The sequence below is a fragment of the Sinohyriopsis cumingii genome, chromosome 14 (assembly GCF_028554795.1).
Source record: "Sinohyriopsis cumingii isolate HCF-2022 chromosome 14, ASM2855479v2, whole genome shotgun sequence".
Taxonomy (NCBI): domain Eukaryota; kingdom Metazoa; phylum Mollusca; class Bivalvia; order Unionida; family Unionidae; genus Sinohyriopsis; species Sinohyriopsis cumingii.
The window spans coordinates 2,608,694-2,627,453 of NC_142974.1; the positions used below are offsets into that span (position 1 = coordinate 2,608,694).

Consider the following 18,760-nt stretch of genomic DNA (forward strand, 5'->3'; position numbering starts at 1 on the left):
AAAGGGTTTCGAAAGTCACAAATCCGTTACATATTTTTCTCCTTTCAACTGAAACGCTGGTATGATATTACAATACATCTAACGAATGTGCGCATGGGGCTGGTATAGCGACAAGGGAAGTTTAACAGGTGGGTGACTTCACGGTACTGAACAATGGCAACAATTTTGCAAGGGGAAAACCTCAATTGAGACCAAACAGCAAACAGCGACAGTGGGAAACAAATATATAAAAATATAACGTTATGTCCCGCCCCGACAAGTCGGCAAGTTCAGCAAGTTCAGCTGTGAAATTTTAATAATAATAATAATAATAATAATAACAATAATATTTGTCGGTGGTTCATAGGTATCGACACATGTTAGGGGCTAACTGACGCACACCAATTACCTAATAATCTTTATCATGAAACGTCTTTGTTTAGTTCAGAACCTTTTTTTTCACTCGTTAACTTTACTAACTTTAAAATCGTCAAAAGTAGTCTTGATTCCGATCCCACCAATTGAAGTCGACAAGAGGAAACTACAGTAATCACTTCAGTCCGTGAACAATTCGTTACCATATACTGTCAAAGGTATGAACTCCACGTAATTAACAGGCATCTGACGGGACTAGATATACTAATATTAGCTACTAATCCATTTCCCACAATATATATCATAGACAAATTTAAATCGTCAAAAGTACATTTTCTGTGAAAATTTCAGTAGGCACTAAAAAAATAAAACTAATTCACATGGGAAGTGACAATATAAAATGCATCATATAGCAAGTGCTGTGTTATTGTGTAGGCAGTAGGGCATGGTTGTCTCTATTCCGTCCACAGATCAAGTTATCCGATCACAGATCAAGCTGTCCCCGTTATATAGCAAGTACTTTATTACTTTGTAGGCGGCAGGGCATGGGTGTCTCTGTTCCGTCCACAGATCAAGTTATCCGATCACAGATCAAGCTGTCTCTGTTATATAGCAAGTGCCGTGTTACTGTGTAGGCAGTAGGACATGGGTGTCTCTGTTCCGTCCACAGATCAATTTACTTACCATCATCCCAGCATTCAGTTTGTGGAATTTGGAATTCTGTATAGAGGTCAGTACCGTCTTGCTTAAAAGCCCCAGGTTTTCCCTTTGTCTCTACAATATAAAAACATACATAATGTCATGGTATTCTTTTTGTGTCTATCTAAATCGCTTTTTATCCCTTCATGTATAGGTAAGTACACTTGCGACCAATATGACAGGTTCTTTGTGTCACTATGAGTGACCATAAACTATCGGATAAAAGCAAATAATATTTAGCAAGAATATTTTCGGTGATGAAAGGTGGAACAAAAGAAAGTTACTGTGCTGTGTTACTGTGTAGGCAGTAGGACATGGTTGTCTCTGTTCCGTCCACAGATCAAGTTATCCGATAACAGATCAAGTTGTCTCTGTTATATAGCAAGTGCTTTGTTACTGTGTAAGCAGTATGACATGGTTGTCTCTATTCCGTCCACAGATCAAGTTATCCTATCACAGATCAAGTTGTCTCTGTTATATAGCAAGTGCTTTGTTACTGTGTAAGCAGTAGGACATGTTTGTCTCTATTCCGTCCATAGATCAAGTTATCCGATCACAGATCAAGTTGTCTCTGTTATATAGCAAGTGCTTTGTTACTGTGTAGGCAGTAGGACATGGGTGTCTCTGTTCCGTCCACAGATCAATTTACTTACCGTCATCCCAGCATTCAGTTTGTGGAATTTGGAATTCTGTATAGAGGTCAGTACCGTCTTCCTTAAAAGCCCAAGGTCTTCCCTTTGCCTCTACAATATAAAATCATACATAATGTCATAAAATCATACATAATGTCATGGTATTCTTTTTGTGTCTAAATCGCTTTTTATCCCTTCATGTATAGTTAAGTACACTTGCGACCAATATGACAGGTTCTTTGTGTCACTATGAGTGACCATAAACTATCGGATAAAAGCAAATAATTTTTAGCAAGAATATTTTCGGTGATGAAAGGTAGAATAAAAGAAAGTTTGTCAAGACCTGGCTGATAATTCATATCATGATCCAAACGATAATAAGTAAATCGCCACACAGCCATATCACTGTTTTTTAATGTTGAACAACATTGTATCTTAAAGTCACCGACCGCCAAACAACAGGCAATATTGTATCTCAAAGTCAAAGACCGCCAAAAAATTAGAATTTGATGGCATATAATTTCTTATTCAGACTACATGTATATTATTTGTATTCATTTCAACTTTTCATTAAAGTTTTAATTTTGAAATGGCATACACTTCTACTTACAGGCTTTGATATGCCTGTACATTCGCCTAGATGTACCTTTAGAGTTAATAATTTTAATGTACGCCTAGATGTACCTTTACAGTTTATAATCTTAATGTACGCCTAGATGTACCTTTACAGTTTATAATCTTAATGTACGCCTAGATGTACCTTTACAGTTTATAATCTTAATGTACGCCTAGATGTACCTTTAGAGTTTATAATCTTAATGTACGCCTAGATGTACCTTTAGAGTTAATAATCTTAATGTACGCCTAGATGTACCTTTAGAGTTTATAATCTTAATGTACGCCTAGATGTACCTTTAGAGTTTATAATTTTAATGTACGCCTAGATGTACCTTTAGAGTTTATAATCTTAATGTACGCCTAGATGTACCTTTAGAGTTTATAATCTTAATGTACGCCTAGATGTACCTTTAGGGTTTATAATCTTAATGTACGCCTAGATGTACCTTTAGAGTTAATAATCTTAATGTACGCCTAGATGTACCTTTAGAGTTTATAATCTTAATGTACGCCTAGATGTACCTTTAGGGTTAATAATCTTAATGTACGCCTAGATGTACCTTTAGAGTTTATAATCTTAATGTACGCCTAGATGTACCTTTAGAGTTTATAATTTTAATGTACGCCTAGATGTACCTTTAGAGTTTATAATCTTAATGTACGCCTAGATGTACCTTTAGAGTTTATAATTTTAATGTACGCCTAGATGTACCTTTAGAGTTTATAATCTTAATGTACGCCTAGATGTACCTTTAGAGTTTATAATCTTAATGTACGCCTAGATGTACCTTTAGAGTTTATAATCTTAATGTACGCCTAGATGTACCTTTAGAGTTTATAATTTTAATGTACGCCTAGATGTACCTTTAGAGTTTATAATCTTAATGTACGTTCCATGTTCATATTACGGCCATCATTATTCATTATAACCTCTTTAGGTCAAGAAAACTTCTACCTTTAATTACTAAGTTCCGGAGCCAAAAGAGCCGTTTGCCACAATATATCATAAACAAATTCAAATTGTCACAACGTACATTTTCCGCGAAAATTTCAGGTGAATTACAATTTTACTTCCTAAATTTGCAAATTTCTTTCGCCATAGAAACATTCTGACAGTAGGATTTGTTGACAGTGAACTTCTTTTCTGGGAAGTGAAAATTAGTATTGGGACGGTGTATTTCTTTTTGTACTATACCCATTTCTCAAACATTAAAATAAATCTGGAAAAAATTTAAATAATAAAATGACGAAAGATTTATTTTTCTTTTTTCTAAGACATCCCAATTGTAGTGTTATCGCTTACTGACGATCACATTAGTGAACAAAAACAATATATACCCTTGCATTTCATGAACGCGTAAAAGTAGATGGCATCATTCAGACTTGAATTGTACGTACATGTATACTAATAAATCTTTATGAAATCGTCTCTTCACATGGTATAAACTTTAAACTAGATCAACATCAACAGGAACCGGCCCTTGGCAACTCTTTCACTGCTAGAAGTAGGTACCGTCATGAATTGGGTGAGTACAATGGAATACTGCATTCGAATTCTTGGGGGGGGGGGAGATTTTTCAACTGTTTCATTTTCATTGTATAATAGTTTGCACGAAATCGTACACCTTCTGAACACTTTAAAATTGTACTTTTACCAACACTTTATTGGACAATGACTGTGGTCTTGAGGTTACTGGAAACAGAAGAAAAAAACTGACCTTAACCAAGCCTTCATTTCACACAGACTGTGTCCTTGAGGTCATTGGAAATAGAGGAAAAATTGACCTTAAACCCAACTTCATTTCACAGCGACTATGGTATTGACATCATTGGAAGTTGGAAAACATTAATCTTAACCCAATACTGGTGCAGATATTTTTGATTAGCTGGGTTGTGAGATCCCTAGCGTTTTAAAATATATGGACACGTTCACTTGATATACACGCCCTAATACTACAATATATAGACACGTTCTATTACTATACACACCCTAAGACCACAATATATAGACACGTTCCACTGCTATATACACCCTAAGACCACAATATCTAGACACGTTCTATTGCTATATACACCCTAAGACCACAATATATAGACACGTTCTATTGCTATACACATCCTAAGACCACCATATATAGACACGTTCTATTGCTATACACACCCTAAGAACACAATATATAGACACGTTCTATTGCTATATACACCCTAAGATAACCATATATAGGCACGTTCCATTGCTATATACACCCTAAGACCACAATATATAGACACGTTCCATTGCTATACACACCCTAAGAACACAATATATAGACACGTTCCATTGCTATATACACCCTAAGACCACCATATATAGACACGTTCTATTGCCATGCACACCCTAAGAACACAATATATAGACACGTTCTAATGCTATACACGCCCTAAGACCACACTCTTCCATGAGAATATTTGAATTCGAACAGGTCTGGAAAATAATTTATGAAATAGAATGTCTTCTCATAAACGGCAAATTTACCTGCATGGTTTTCAAACGCGAATCAGTTTTACAGCCAAATTGCAAAGACGTCATCGATACGAAGGAACGACCAAAAGTAACTTCAAGACATCCATTTATGGTGCTTCCGATATTTAGGAAATCAGATGCCGTGACATCTTGAATTAAGTTTGTCGAGTAGGGCCGTGATCAATGATAACAAGTGGATCTTAAAATCAATAAACCAGCACGTGAAGTAAATCCTTCTAGATCTTAAACTTTTAGAAACAGTTCCTAATGAGGTCCAGAGCATATTATATCCAGTGACTTATTGATGAAAAATCCAAAATCTTTTTACTCACCATCATCCCAGCATTCTGTTTGTGGAACGTTGAAGTCCTCATAGTGAATGACGACAAGACGGCCACGTTCATCATCACCACAAGCTTTGTTAATTGCCACTACAATATAAAGAAAACAAAACCTCAAATATAAGTATGCTATAAGACATTAGTGTAAGTAATGTATGTTTATGCTATTAAATACATTCCCTACAAGGATGAATATATAGCGAACCCATTATGGCAACAAGCAGGCATGATTTCATTAAACAGGGACATGCATGTACAAATCCAACCCATTATGGCAACAAGCAGGCATGATTTCATTAAACAGGGACATGCATGTACAAATCCAACCCATTATGGCAACAAGCAGGCATGATTTCATTAAACAGGGACATGCATGTACAAATCCAACCCATTATGGCAACAAGCAGGCATGATTTCATTAAACGGGGACATGCATGTACAAGTCCAATACATTATACATCCCGTCATTATCAGTATGCATAATAAATATGATGAGTTATGCAACATACATCACAGAATAATGAATATTCAGGTACCGTAATAATGATAATGGGGAACAATACGGAGCTGGTTGAAGACCACGTAGTTTATAGTTGATTGAATGCCTAATTTTGTCATATACATCAATCCTTCATACATTAATACTAAAATCTCCACATTTTTTTTGGAACAAAATGCATTCTGGGTGAAATACACATGTAAGTAATGGTTTGTAGAGTGCTGGAAGTCGAATGTACATGCATTCAAGGTCTCGTCATTATAAAATGAGTTGTAGAGTGCTGGAAGTCGAATGTACATGCATTCAAGGTCTCGTCATTATAAAATGGGTTGTAGAGTGTTGGAAGTCGAATGTACATGCATTCAAGGTCTCGTCATTATAAAATGGTTTGTAGAGTGCTGGAAGTCTAATGTACATGCATTCAAGGTCTCGTCATTATAAAATGGTTTGTAGAGTGCTGGAAGTCGAATGTATATGCATTCAAGGTCTCGTCATTATAAAATGGTTTGTAGAGTGCTGGAAGTCTAATGTACATGCATTCAAGGTCTCGTCATTACAAAATGGTTTGTAGAGTGCTGGAAGTCTAATGTACATGCATTCAAGGTCTCGTCATTATAAAATGAGTTGTAGAGTGCTGGAAGTCTAATGTACATGCATTCAAGGTCTCGTCATTATAAAATGGTTTGTAGAGTGCTGGAAGTCTAATGTACATGCATTCAAGGTCTCGTCATTATAAAATGGTTTGTAGAGTGCTGGAAGTCTAATGTACATGCATTCAAGGTCTCGTCATTATAAAATGGGTTGTAGAGTGTTGGAAGTCGAATGTACATGCATTCAAGGTCTCGTCATTATAAAATGGTTTGTAGAGTGCTGGAAGTCTAATGTACATGCATTCAAGGTCTCGTCATTATAAAATGGGTTGTAGAGTGTTGGAAGTCGAATGTACATGCATTCAAGGTCTCGTCATTATAAAATGGTTTGTAGAGTGCTGGAAGTCTAATGTACATGCATTCAAGGTCTCGTCATTACAAAATGGTTTGTAGAGTGCTGGAAGTCTAATGTACATGCATTCAAGGTCTCGTCATTATAAAATGGTTTGTAGAGTGCTGGAAGTCTAATGTACATGCATTCAAGGTCTCGTCATTATAAAATGGGTTGTAGAGTGTTGGAAGTCGAATGTACATGCATTCAAGGTCTCGTCATTATAAAATGGTTTGTAGAGTGCTGGAAGTCTAATGTACATGCATTGAAGGTCTCGTCATTATAAAATGAGTTGTAGAGTGCTGGAAGTCGAATGTACATGCATTCAAGGTCTCGTCATTATAAAATGGTTTGTAGAGTGCTGGAAGTCGAATGTACATGCATTCAAGGTCTCGTCATTATAAAATGGTTTGTAGAGTGCTGGAAGTCTAATGTACATGCATTCAAGGTCTCGTCATTATAAAATGAGTTGTAGAGTGCTGGAAGTCGAATGTATATGCATTCAAGGTCTCGTCATTATAAAATGGTTTGTAGAGTGCTGGAAGTCTAATGTACATGCATTCAATGTCTCGTCATTATAAAATGGGTTGTAGAGTGCTGGAAGTCGAATGTACATGCATTGAAGGTCTCGCCTTTATAAAATCCATAACGACGGATTTGGTTGAAAACCAGTAAAACTTGGTACAAGTATCCGGTAGAACCAATAAACCTTGATAAAGGTATTCAGTAATAATAATAATAATAATAATAATAATGAGGACTTTGTATAGCGCCTAATCTTTAGAAGCTCTAAGCGCTTTACAACATTAGACAACACCTATAAGATAAGAAACATAATAATATTATTGCAAAAACAAACAACATGAAATTAGAAAAACATTAAAAAAAATGAAAAACATGCTGAGAATTTTTCAGGTAGGAAACATTATTAGGTCTTTAAGTTTGTTCTTGCAGTCGAAATAAGTGAGTTTTCAGAGCCCTCTTGAATGTGATCACTGTGTCTTTGTGTCTAAGTTCAGTGGGCAATTCATTCCACGCTGCTGGGCCCTGGTATGCAGAAGAACGCTGTCCATATGACTTTGTTTTCATAGTGGGAATAATGAGTATACGATTGTCAAAAGAGGAGCGTAAGTATCTTGCTGGTGTGTACACATAGGTGAGGTCCGATAGGTATGTTGGACTAGAGTCCAACAGGGAAATGTAGCACAGAGAACAAATTTTATGTTTGATTCTGGGTCAAATGGATAGCCAGTGTAGGGTACAGAATAGCGGGGAGGTGTGCTCTGATCGTGGTACTCTAAGTATGATCCGAGCAGCTGTGTTTTTAACTTTTTGAAGTTTCTGGAGTAGATATTGAGATGAACCAGACAGAATTGAGTTACACTAGTCCAGTCTTGAAAGTACTAATGAACACACAAGTGTTTTAGTGACATCAACTGAAAGATATTTGCGAATAGAGCTGATGCGTCTCAGCTCAAGATATGCAGCCTTGCATATGTTCATAACATGTTGGTGCAATGTCAGAGTACTGTCCAGAGTAACACCTAGGTTTCGTACTGATTGTGTGAATTTAATATTGGCGTTGCTGATATTTATTGTTTGAAGTAAAGGATGTGAATGAGAAAGTCTTTGTGTTGTGATCAGAATGACCTCAGTTTTATCATCATTCATCTACAGCTTGTTACAAGTCATCCATGATTTCAAATCAGAAATATACCTCTCCACACCTTAGATGGTAGCATCAACTTCAGTTGGGTGGCTAGATTTGTATATTTGGGTGTCATCAGCGTACAATTAGTGAGACACTGGATGATGATCTATGACACTTGAGAGCCACTGAGTGTATAGAATCAAGAGAACGGGTCCAAGAACAGACCCCTAAGGAACACAACAACATAGATCAACTGGGCTGGAGTGTATTCCATTTGCAGATACAATTTGTGTCCTGTTGACCAAGTAGGACTTGAACCACAGTAAGGCTGTATCATGAATGCCAAATACATGCTGGAGACGGTGAAGTAATATATCATGGTCTATTGTGTCAAATGCTGCAGACAAATCAAGGAGGGTGAGGACTGTACTCTTTCCGCTTTCCAACGCAGAGAAAATGTCATTAACTACTTTTAGAAAAGTAGTTTCAGTACTTTGGCAAGTGCAATATGCAGATTGTACATTGCTAAAAAGACTGATTGAATTCAGATGACATTCAAGCTGGGATATAACAACCTTTTCTAAGACGTTTGATATGAATGGAAGATTAGAAACTGGGCGGTAGTTCTTTAAATCGTTATGGTCAAGTGTTGGTTTCTTCAGCAGAGGCTTTACAGTGGCAGTTTTGAAATATGATGGGAATTCGCCAGATGAGAGAGATGTATTAATAACATCAGTTAGTGAAGGCAATACTGGATCTAAGCACTCAAGCAGCAGTGATGTTGGAATTGGATGAAGTTCACATGACTTTGGTGCACTCTTCATCACGATTGTACGTACGAAATCCATAGAGACAGGTTCAAATGCTGCTAATGGTTGCCGCTCAAATTCTGTATCCCAACTGTATGGTGATGACGAGTCAATTGAAATTGTGGTGTCAAGCTTATCTCTAATGGTTTGTACTTTGTCACGGAAGAAATTTGCAAACATGTCGACTGGAGAGAAGGTAGTAGAACCAGCAAACCTTGAAAAACCAGTAAACCTAGGTAAAATTATTCGGTCTATACAATAGACCATGGTAAAAGTATTCATTAAACCAATAAGTATTTTGTAAAAGCACGAGTATGAGGATAAACCATCAAACTAAACATTTTCAAGGCCTCTTCTTTACAGGCTATACTTGTATCATCAATAGCAAACTTTAGTCAAGGTCAAACAGTCCTACAAATGTGAAGCTGCAGACATTAAGAGCACGGGGAAAGGAATTCAGTTACCGTGACCGTTCTGATAAGTTTGTTGATCTTAATATCAGTAAACTATGATGGAAGGAAGCTTACCTGGATCTTAAAGTGATGTAAAAGGAACTTGTTGGTGTTGAAAAGAGCCATTAAAGAAGTCCTAAGCATATTATATAATATTCCCAGTTAATAAACACATAATTATTATAGAATAGTTTCAGTTAATAAACACAGAAAGTCAAAAACCTCTTTCCTCTTCGTCATCCCAGCATTCTGTTTGTGGAACGTGGAATTCCTTGTAGTTAGTGTCGGCAAGGCAGCAGCGTCCATCATCATCAGAAGCTCTGTTCTTTGACGCTACAATGCAAAGGAATTGAAAACTACATTAAGCTACAAAATATGAATGTAATGGAGACTAATTTATTCACATATAAGCTGTTTCGCACATTCCATGTCAGTATAATTATGAATCCAACCGAATATGGCATTTAGTGACATTTATCTCTGCGGATGCGTGTGCGGACGTAATCAAATATTGTTTGAAATTAAATCAAAGCAAGGATTGCAAGATGAAAAAACAGTTTCTGTGTCTTGATGAAGAAGTGCTAATAATAAATAATTGATTCAAAAGGCTAGATATCACCAGTAATCATAACTGTTGCTTAAAGTACTAGATACAAATTTTGAATATTTGTAGATAAAATATACTCCCCTTTCGAAAATGAAATTCCTCCAATTTGTTTTAAGATAGAAATCTTTCAACTGTTTTATGGACTTTACGTGGCCTGTAGATAGCATCATAATTGGCACGAACGGAAACGTAACATATTAAATCTAAAAGCGCAGTTACTGAGGACAACAACCAACTCACCATCATCCCAGCATTCGTTTTGTGGAACGGGGAATTCTTTATAGTCTATGGCGGCATGTCCAACATCACCCCAACCTCTGTACTTTGCCACTACAATGCAATGGAATTCAAATTTACAGCACGAATGTAATGGATGCCAATTTGTGCATATCTAGGTTATTTCATAATTACAACGATAATTATATATGTAGCTCAATATGGCAGATGGCTACAGCTCTGAGTGCTAATAGTGACATAATAAAATTCATCAATATGATATGAAATGAAATAAAAGCTAGGGTTGCAAGAGGAAGAAAGAGTTTTCATGCCTTGATTCGGAAATGTTATAAATGAGACTGTTAAGATGAAATAACAATACAATTGGTAAGATAACCAAGACACCATCTTAATTACCACTGTTCCATACATTACATAACTTGAAACAAAAATTGTCTGGACGCTTGACACAACTAAATTTGAGTGTTGGCAGCTATTCATCTTTTTATCAATCAACTAGATTTTGACGGAAATATATCGCAACAAAATTAGTATGACACCAACTCAATCACATGCATGTTTATTAGCTTTTGCTCATCTTAAGTTGTAGTTCAACTACATTTGTATTTGTCAATAATTTGCTTTAGTGCTAAATGGGTTAAACCAATGAAAGGATGCACAGGTGAAAAGTATCGCAACAAGATGCTCCCTTCTGCACCTTCATTCTTCCAATTACCTCGGGTCAGATCTAATTCTTGAATTTTCCCGAAGGGACACACACTCATGTGGTGTTGCAGCCTTTGCTTCTTCATCACGTGCCAGGAGTGGAATGGACAGGTGACAAAATCTCTGCTTCTGTGGCTCTAGATGAGAAATTAAAAAATGTTTAACAAGGTGTGTACTGTGTCGTATGGATTGGTCTATGTCTGTCATTATCGTATGCCTCATTTACACTAAACTACACCGTGTAAAACCAGGTATTTCAGGTGTAGACAGTCCCATGCTACACTGTGCAGCTTAGTAATGTATTTTAACTGAATTTATGTAGACGCAGTTTGCATTAGCTGCCTTGTGTCATCTGGAAAATGGTCCTAATTTATTTAAGCATTTATTTCTATAGAACTGAGCGTAATTTGGTCGTGTATCGCTTGCAGGTCATGGGGCCTTGAGTGGCCGAGTGGTCTAAAGCGTTTGCCGTTACGGATCACTGCCATCTCACCTCTGTCTGCGCCGGTTCGAGTCTCAGATTCAGCCAATGTAGATATGTGAGAAAGCATGCCAGTAGCTTCTCGTGGGTCGGTGGTTCTTTCCGGGGTTTTCCCGGTTTCTTCCTCCACCATTAATACTGGTCGCCATATATGGCCTATCGTGTGCTGAAAAATGGCGTTAAACCCCACAACAACAACAAGCTTGCAGGTCATTATAAAGCAACATCTGTGTGACACGTGTCACTGAACCACATTCAATAAAGTCTTTGATCGGATCTATTTCCTACAGTTAGCAGAGTCAGTAAGACGACTAAATGAGTTGGGTTTAGCGGCCTTGACACAGTTGACTGCAGTGTGCTTCGCATGGGGTTTAGAAGAACAAAGCAAGAAGAATATGCATTCAGTGACGTAATTATTTCAAATGACAACGCGTAATGCTAGAAATATCTTACTCTTAAAAGCTTTGATCAATAAAATGATGCATAGTTTGTATGAACTTCTACAATACCCAGTAACAGTAATTCTACATAAACCAAAGTCTCGGTGACTATACAATACCCAGTAACAGTAATTCTACATAAACCAAAGTCTCGGTGACTATACAATACCCAGTAACAGTAATTCTACATAAACCAAAGTCTCGATGACTATACAATACCCAGTAACAGTAATTCTACATAAACCAAAGTCTCGATGACTATACAATCATGGACCACAACTCTGCTAAATGATAATTTGGAATGCTGAGAAATCAACGCATTCAAGGTTTAATCGGTATAGAAAAGCATCCTAAATTTGGATGAACTTTTGCGATTCCTTGCAAATGAAAGGATGCGCGCACAAGAGACAGGAGAACCACCAGTCATGTGTCATAACTCAAATTTGACTGGAGGTATTCCATTCTTGGCAAGCTTATGATATGGAAATCAAACTCCTGAGAACGGGTGATATGGTTGCATAGGTCTTGTAAATTATGTGCTGAACAGGAAGTTGGACTCTTGGAAGTCTTTAAGTCTTGTAAATGACTTATCTGACTGGAAGCTGGACTCTTGGAAGTCTTGTCAACATAACGCCACATACCAAATTTGGTTAAGATCCAATAACACTGGTCTACAATTATTTTAGAAGTCGTCTGCTTCAGAAATAAAATGTGCTATTTATTATGGATTTCGATGTGCTGAATTCAAATATGACAATTAATACAACTGACTGGCCACTGTGTCCAAGATATCTAAGTTTTAGATTTTACCCCTATGTATATTGTGTAGATAGTAGATTTTTAATCATAAATTGTAAACCTAGGTCTTTTCATATGTTTAGGGTTGTTTTACATGATAATGTTGCACCTGTCGTGTTGATGTAACACTTTTAAAAACAGCAAAAGGGTTATATAAATAACATTTGTTATGAAACAAAAAGCAAAAATGTTATTATCATATGTAAGTACAAAGTGTAGGCCTTACTCAGTGTCTACTCGGCGCTTCTTGGCTTGTCTCTTGTATTCATTAAATGGAGCATCTCTTGTCACTGTCCAGCAAATAGTCTGCAAGCATTGATGTGCTCCATTTGCCCTGACAGCGTATTGCAGCATATGTGTGGGGCCCACCTCTTACCCTGATCTCTAATTCTGCAGCCAACGTAAAGTTGTAAATAGCCTATGTTCCTGATCTGTGTGCCCCAGTGCAGTATTTTATCTCTTACTCTTTTTAACCTAATAATTAATACCATTAACAAGATTTCTTTATCCCGGTATCGATTGCTTCTTCTATGTTCATTATTTTATAATGTTATCGATCGAAACCCGTGCATATAAATGAAAGATACTTGTAAAAAAATATAAACAAGAGTCAAAATTAGGCGAGTGCCAATGGTTTCAAATTATCAAACTCGCAAACAGTGGGCACGCATTTCTGTCCGCTACGAAGAATAACATGATGCTCTTGACGGAACATCTAAGCAGGTTGTTGAGGCGACAAAGTTTTAGGTATCGTCTTCCTCAGAAAACTCACTTTCATTCCACACAATAAGAAACTGAACGCTCAATGCTTGAAAGTCTTTGATTTACTTAAAGTAGTAGCCCACACTGACTGGGATGCCGATCTTATCTTTGATCCAAACTTAATTATCAATGTGTTGTTTATGGCTCAGCCAAATTGCCTTAGCTAACAATAGTTGACCCTATTTACCATCAAGCAGTACGTCCCGCCTTATGAGCATTGCCATGTGAGAGCCTGTGGGTTGAAGCGAATGAGCCACCTCTGTACTATTGTACAGACACAATTTTGAACCCTGCTTTTCAGTCTGTTTCCCAACCTAAATACCAAACATTATACCAAAATTAACCAAATGCCATACCTATATTTGTAAGTTGACTATCTTCCAGCCTTCACTGTGCAAACATTGATGTTTGTAAAATCAAAATGTATTTTGCTTCTGTAACACCTCTCTGTGTTCTTAAACAACCCAAATTACATTTTACGCTGCATGAAAGGAAACCAAGTCGGAAACAAATTCTTCCACTTGTTTCTCACTCTTCTAAAGATCTTTTATACGAATTGAAGAACTACACATCAATTTGTACTGACGGCTTAGATGATGGCGAAAAGGTTGCTGCAGCCTTCGTTAATAGAAATAACACTAAAAATGTTCACTCACCAGACGATGCATTAATATTTTCAGCCGAAATATGGGCACTATCTGGGCAATATGGGCAAAATCTGGGCAATCGACATTGCCCTGCAATTTATATTAAAACTAAACATATTCTAAATTCTTATCATCATCCCCGATTCACTATCAGTACGAAATTCACTATACAAGAGAATGTTTGAAAACCCATTTCTGACCAAAATTCTCATCAAACATGTGTGTACCTCTGGCAATATAGTATATGTCTGGTTACCAGCCAAAACGACAAAGCACACCGCTCTGCTAAAACAGACGCGTATCTTCAACCATCTGATTTTTAAATGCACTTATCTTAAACCTATCAAAAGATCCGAACTAAGTAGCAGGCATTGTGGAGTGGCGCTGTCAACAACAATGGCAGGCGTTGTGGAGTGCTGCTGTCCACAACAATGGCAGGCATTGTGGAGTGGTGCTGTCCAATTAATGGCAGGCGTTGTGGAGTGGTACTGTCCAATAAATGGCAGGCGTTGTGGAGTGGTGCTGTCCACTAAATGGTAGGCGTTGTGGAGTGGTGCTGTCCAATAAATGGCAGGCGTTGTGGAGTGGTGCTGTCATTAATAAGCTCCATATCATATCATCAAACCAATGTTAGGCGATTGGCTTCCACAAGAACCATCCATAGAGACGAAGTAGTCATTGTAATAAATGGCCATACTTACATAACCTACTCCTACATATTACAGGGCGAAGACCCACCCGAGTTCGTTTCTGTCAATGAACCCTTCGCTTTGAAGCAATCTATAGCAGATTGTTTAGATCTCAAACCAACACTGTTCAGCACATGAAGGAACTTTTGAAAAGGTAAATGTGGCATGGTTTTTAAATATCGATAAGGAGGTGAACATTTATTCTGAACTTTAGCTTGTGTACAATCCTAGTCCCTTTCAGCAGTTTTAAACCACGTTTGTACTGTTAATCACCCTAATTTATCTTGTATTTTCTAATTACCCTTTATTCACACCCTGTTGATCAGTAACTTGAATATCTATTTACATTATCTCTATGTTTTTGTATTTTCCACGGTTCTTTAATAATACTATATGAGGTTTAAAGATAACATTCTTGTCCTAATGATACGTGTCTTGTCATATTGACCTTGTTCTAACGATACATGTCTTGTCAGTTTGACATTGTCCTTATGATACGTGTCTTGTCATATTGAACGTGTTCTAATGACACGTGTCTTGTCATATTGACCGTGTCCTAATGACACGTGTCTTGTCATATTGACCGTGTTCTAATGACACGTGTCTTGTCATATTGACCGTGTTCTAATGACACGTGTCTTGTCATATTGACTATGTTCTAACGATAGGTGTCTTGTCATATTGACATTGGCCTAATCATAGTGTCTTTTCATATTGACCGTGTTCTAATGACACATGTCTTGTCATATTGACCTTGTCCTAAAGATAGGTGTCTTGTCATATTGACATTGGCCTAATCATAGTGTCTTGTCATATTGACCGTGTCCTAATGACCCATGTCTTGTCATATTGACCGTGTCCTAATGACACGTGTCTTGTCATATTGACCGTGTCCTAATCATAGTGTCTTGTCATATTGACCGTGTCCTAATGACCCATGTCTTGTCATATTGACCTTGTCCTAACGATAGGTGTCTTGTCATATTGACATTGGCCTAATCATAGTGTCTTGTCATATTGACCGTGTTCTAATGACACATGTCTTGTCATATTGACCTTGTCCTAATGATAGATGTCTTGTCATATTGACATTGGCCTAATCATAGTGTCTTGTCATATTGACCGTGTTCTAATGACACATGTCTTGTCATATTGACCTTGTCCTAACGATAGATGTCTTGTCATATTGACATTGGCCTAATCTTAGTGTCTTGTCATATTGACCGTGTTCTAATGACACATGTCTTGTCATATTGACCTTGTCCTAACGATAGGTGTCTTGTCATATTGACATTGGCCTAATCATAGTGTCTTGTCATATTGACCGTGTCCTAATGACCCATGTCTTGTCATATTGACCGTGTCCTAATGACACGTGTCTTGTCATATTGACCGTGTCCTAATCATAGTGTCTTGTCATATTGACCGTGTCCTAATGACCCATGTCTTGTCATATTGACCTTGTCCTAACGATAGGTGTCTTGTCATATTGACATTGGCCTAATCATAGTGTCTTGTCATATTGACCGTGTTCTAATGACACATGTCTTGTCATATTGACCTTGTCCTAACGATAGATGTCTTGTCATATTGACATTGGCCTAATCATAGTGTCTTGTCATATTGACCGTGTCCTAATGACCCATGTCTTGTCTCATATTGACCTTGTCCTAACGATAGATGTCTTGTCATATTGACATTGGTCTAATCTTAGTGTCTTGTCATATTGACCGTGTTCTAATGACACATGTCTTGTCATATTGACCTTGTCCTAACGATAGGTGTCTTGTCATATTGACATTGGCCTAATCATAGTGTCTTGTCATATTGACCGTGTTCTAATGACACATGTCTTGTCATATTGACCTTGTCCTAACGATAGATGTCTTGTCATATTGACATTGGCCTAATCTTAGTGTCTTGTCATATTGACCGTGTTCTAATGACACATGTCTTGTCATATTGACCTTGTCCTAACGATAGGTGTCTTGTCATATTGACATTGGCCTAATCATAGTGTCTTGTCATATTGACCGTGTTCTAATGACACATGTCTTGTCATATTGACCTTGTCCTAACGATAGATGTCTTGTCATATTGACATTGGCCTAATCTTAGTGTCTTGTCATATTGACCGTGTTCTAATGACACATGTCTTGTCATATTGACCTTGTCCTAACGATAGGTGTCTTGTCATATTGACATTGGCCTAATCATAGTGTCTTGTCATATTGACCGTGTTCTAATGACACATGTCTTGTCATATTGACCTTGTCCTAATGATAGATGTCTTGTCATATTGAAATTGGCCTAATCATAGTGTCTTGTCATATTGACCGTGTTCTAATGACACATGTCTTGTCATATTGACCTTGTCCTAACTATAGATGTCTTGTCATATTGACATTGGCCTAATCTTAGTGTCTTGTCATATTGACCGTGTTCTAATGACACATGTCTTGTCATATTGACCTTGTCCTAACGATAGGTGTCTTGTCATATTGACATTGGCCTAATCATAGTGTCTTGTCATATTGACCGTGTCCTAATGACACATGTCTTGTCATATTGACCGTGTCCTAATGACCCATGTCTTGTCTCATATTGACCTTGTCCTAATGATAGGTGTCTTGTCATATTGACATTGGTCTAATGATACGTTTCTTATCAGTTTGAGATCCTTGGTGTTCTCAATATTGAAAAACATGATGTTCTCATATAGTGTGAGGTGAACCACTTTGTTCTAATCGTGTGTCCTTAGCAATATTGAGGGACATGATGTATTCATATTTCATGCGATTTTAGGTGTACCTACTTGTCCTTGTCAGGTACAAAGTGTACCTACTTGTCCTTGTCAGGTATATTGTCTTACTGAGGGACAAGGTGTACCTACTTGTTGTTATTATATTGTCTTACTGAGGGACAAAGTGTACCTACTTGTCCTTGTCAGGTATATTGTCTTACTGAGGGACAAGGTGTACCTACTTGTTGTCATTATATTGTCTTGCTGAGGGACAAAGTGTACCTACTTGTCCTTGTCAGGTATATTTTCTTACAGAGGGACAAGGTGTACCTACTTGTTGTCATTATATTGTCTTACTGAGGGACAAGGCGCCTTACTGAGGGACAAGGTGTACTCGGGCTTATACACTTAAGAACATGGATGTTGTATTCACATTTGTAAACGTATCATAGTGTGAGGTTTGGTATACTCACCATTATACACTTCCTTAAATGTCGGGTAAACCTTTCCGCCATAACCATATGTGTCTTGTCATAGGGGCACTGAATATACTCATTTGGGTCAATATTATCCCATGGGCAAACCATCCTGTACTCGGCCATCTTGCCGGCTCACTACAAGGTAAGAATACAACCCATAACATTTAATATTATTCGTATTAAAGAGTAGTAATGAACACGTGCAGGCACCTACCTGATTGCACAGCAGATCCGGTCACGTCTACTATTACTTGCCTGATATATTTGTATATACGTCTGCCATTACTTGCCTGATATATTTGTATATACGTTGGACCAAACCGCTTCAGCACATCAGTGCTTCTGTATATGTCATTAGCCTTGCCATATATACTTGAATATAAGTAGATTGGGCACCTTCAACAGGAATCATAGGTAATCATCCATGAAATGAACATTGCGACAGGAATGTATCATATTTCGCTAAATCTTATATGATTCGAGAATGTACCAGACACAATATCTGAGATAAGTTAAATCTGATGCGATCTGAGAATTATCTCAGTACGCAGACGGGTTGTCATTATAACCCTGTCATCATACCACATGATTATGATTATATTATCTCTTTCGGTTTGACTCTTTGCCTGGCGA

At 37.4% G+C, this 18,760-nt stretch overlaps 1 protein-coding gene across 2 annotated transcripts; it reads right to left on the reverse strand.

Moving 5' to 3' along the window:
- Window positions 1-486: 486 nt before the first annotated feature.
- LOC149783100 (uncharacterized) lies at window positions 487-18,345 on the reverse strand. Of its 2 annotated transcripts, XM_089933069.1 has the most exons (7): window positions 18,122-18,345; window positions 11,099-11,225; window positions 10,387-10,476; window positions 9,762-9,872; window positions 5,139-5,237; window positions 1,707-1,796; window positions 487-1,128 (listed from the first exon to the last, which is right to left on the reverse strand). In XM_089933069.1, the coding sequence occupies exons 1-7, from the start codon at window positions 18,248-18,250 to the stop codon at window positions 1,031-1,033; spliced, it is 744 nt and encodes a 247-aa protein (XP_089789195.1). In that variant the 5' UTR covers window positions 18,251-18,345; the 3' UTR covers window positions 487-1,030. The 2 variants fall into 2 exon arrangements, with proteins under 2 accessions (XP_089789195.1, XP_089789196.1); XM_089933070.1 differs by lacking the exon at window positions 1,707-1,796.
- Window positions 18,346-18,760: the final 415 nt, after the last annotated feature.

What these genes read in the sequence shown, in the direction of transcription:
- LOC149783100 (XM_089933069.1), bottom strand. Translation starts at nt 18,250, where the DNA reads ATGGCCGAGTACAGGATGGTTTGCCCATGGGATAATATTGACCCAAAT. An exon ending in AGAATTAGATCTGACCCGAG is followed by an intron (nt 10,477 to 11,098) that starts GTAATTGGAAGA and finishes ATTGCATTGTAG; the next exon opens with TGGCAAAGTACAGAGGTTGG. An exon ending in AACAGAATGCTGGGATGATG is followed by an intron (nt 1,797 to 5,138) that starts GTGAGTAAAAAG and finishes TTTATATTGTAG; the next exon opens with AGGCAAAGGGAAGACCTTGG.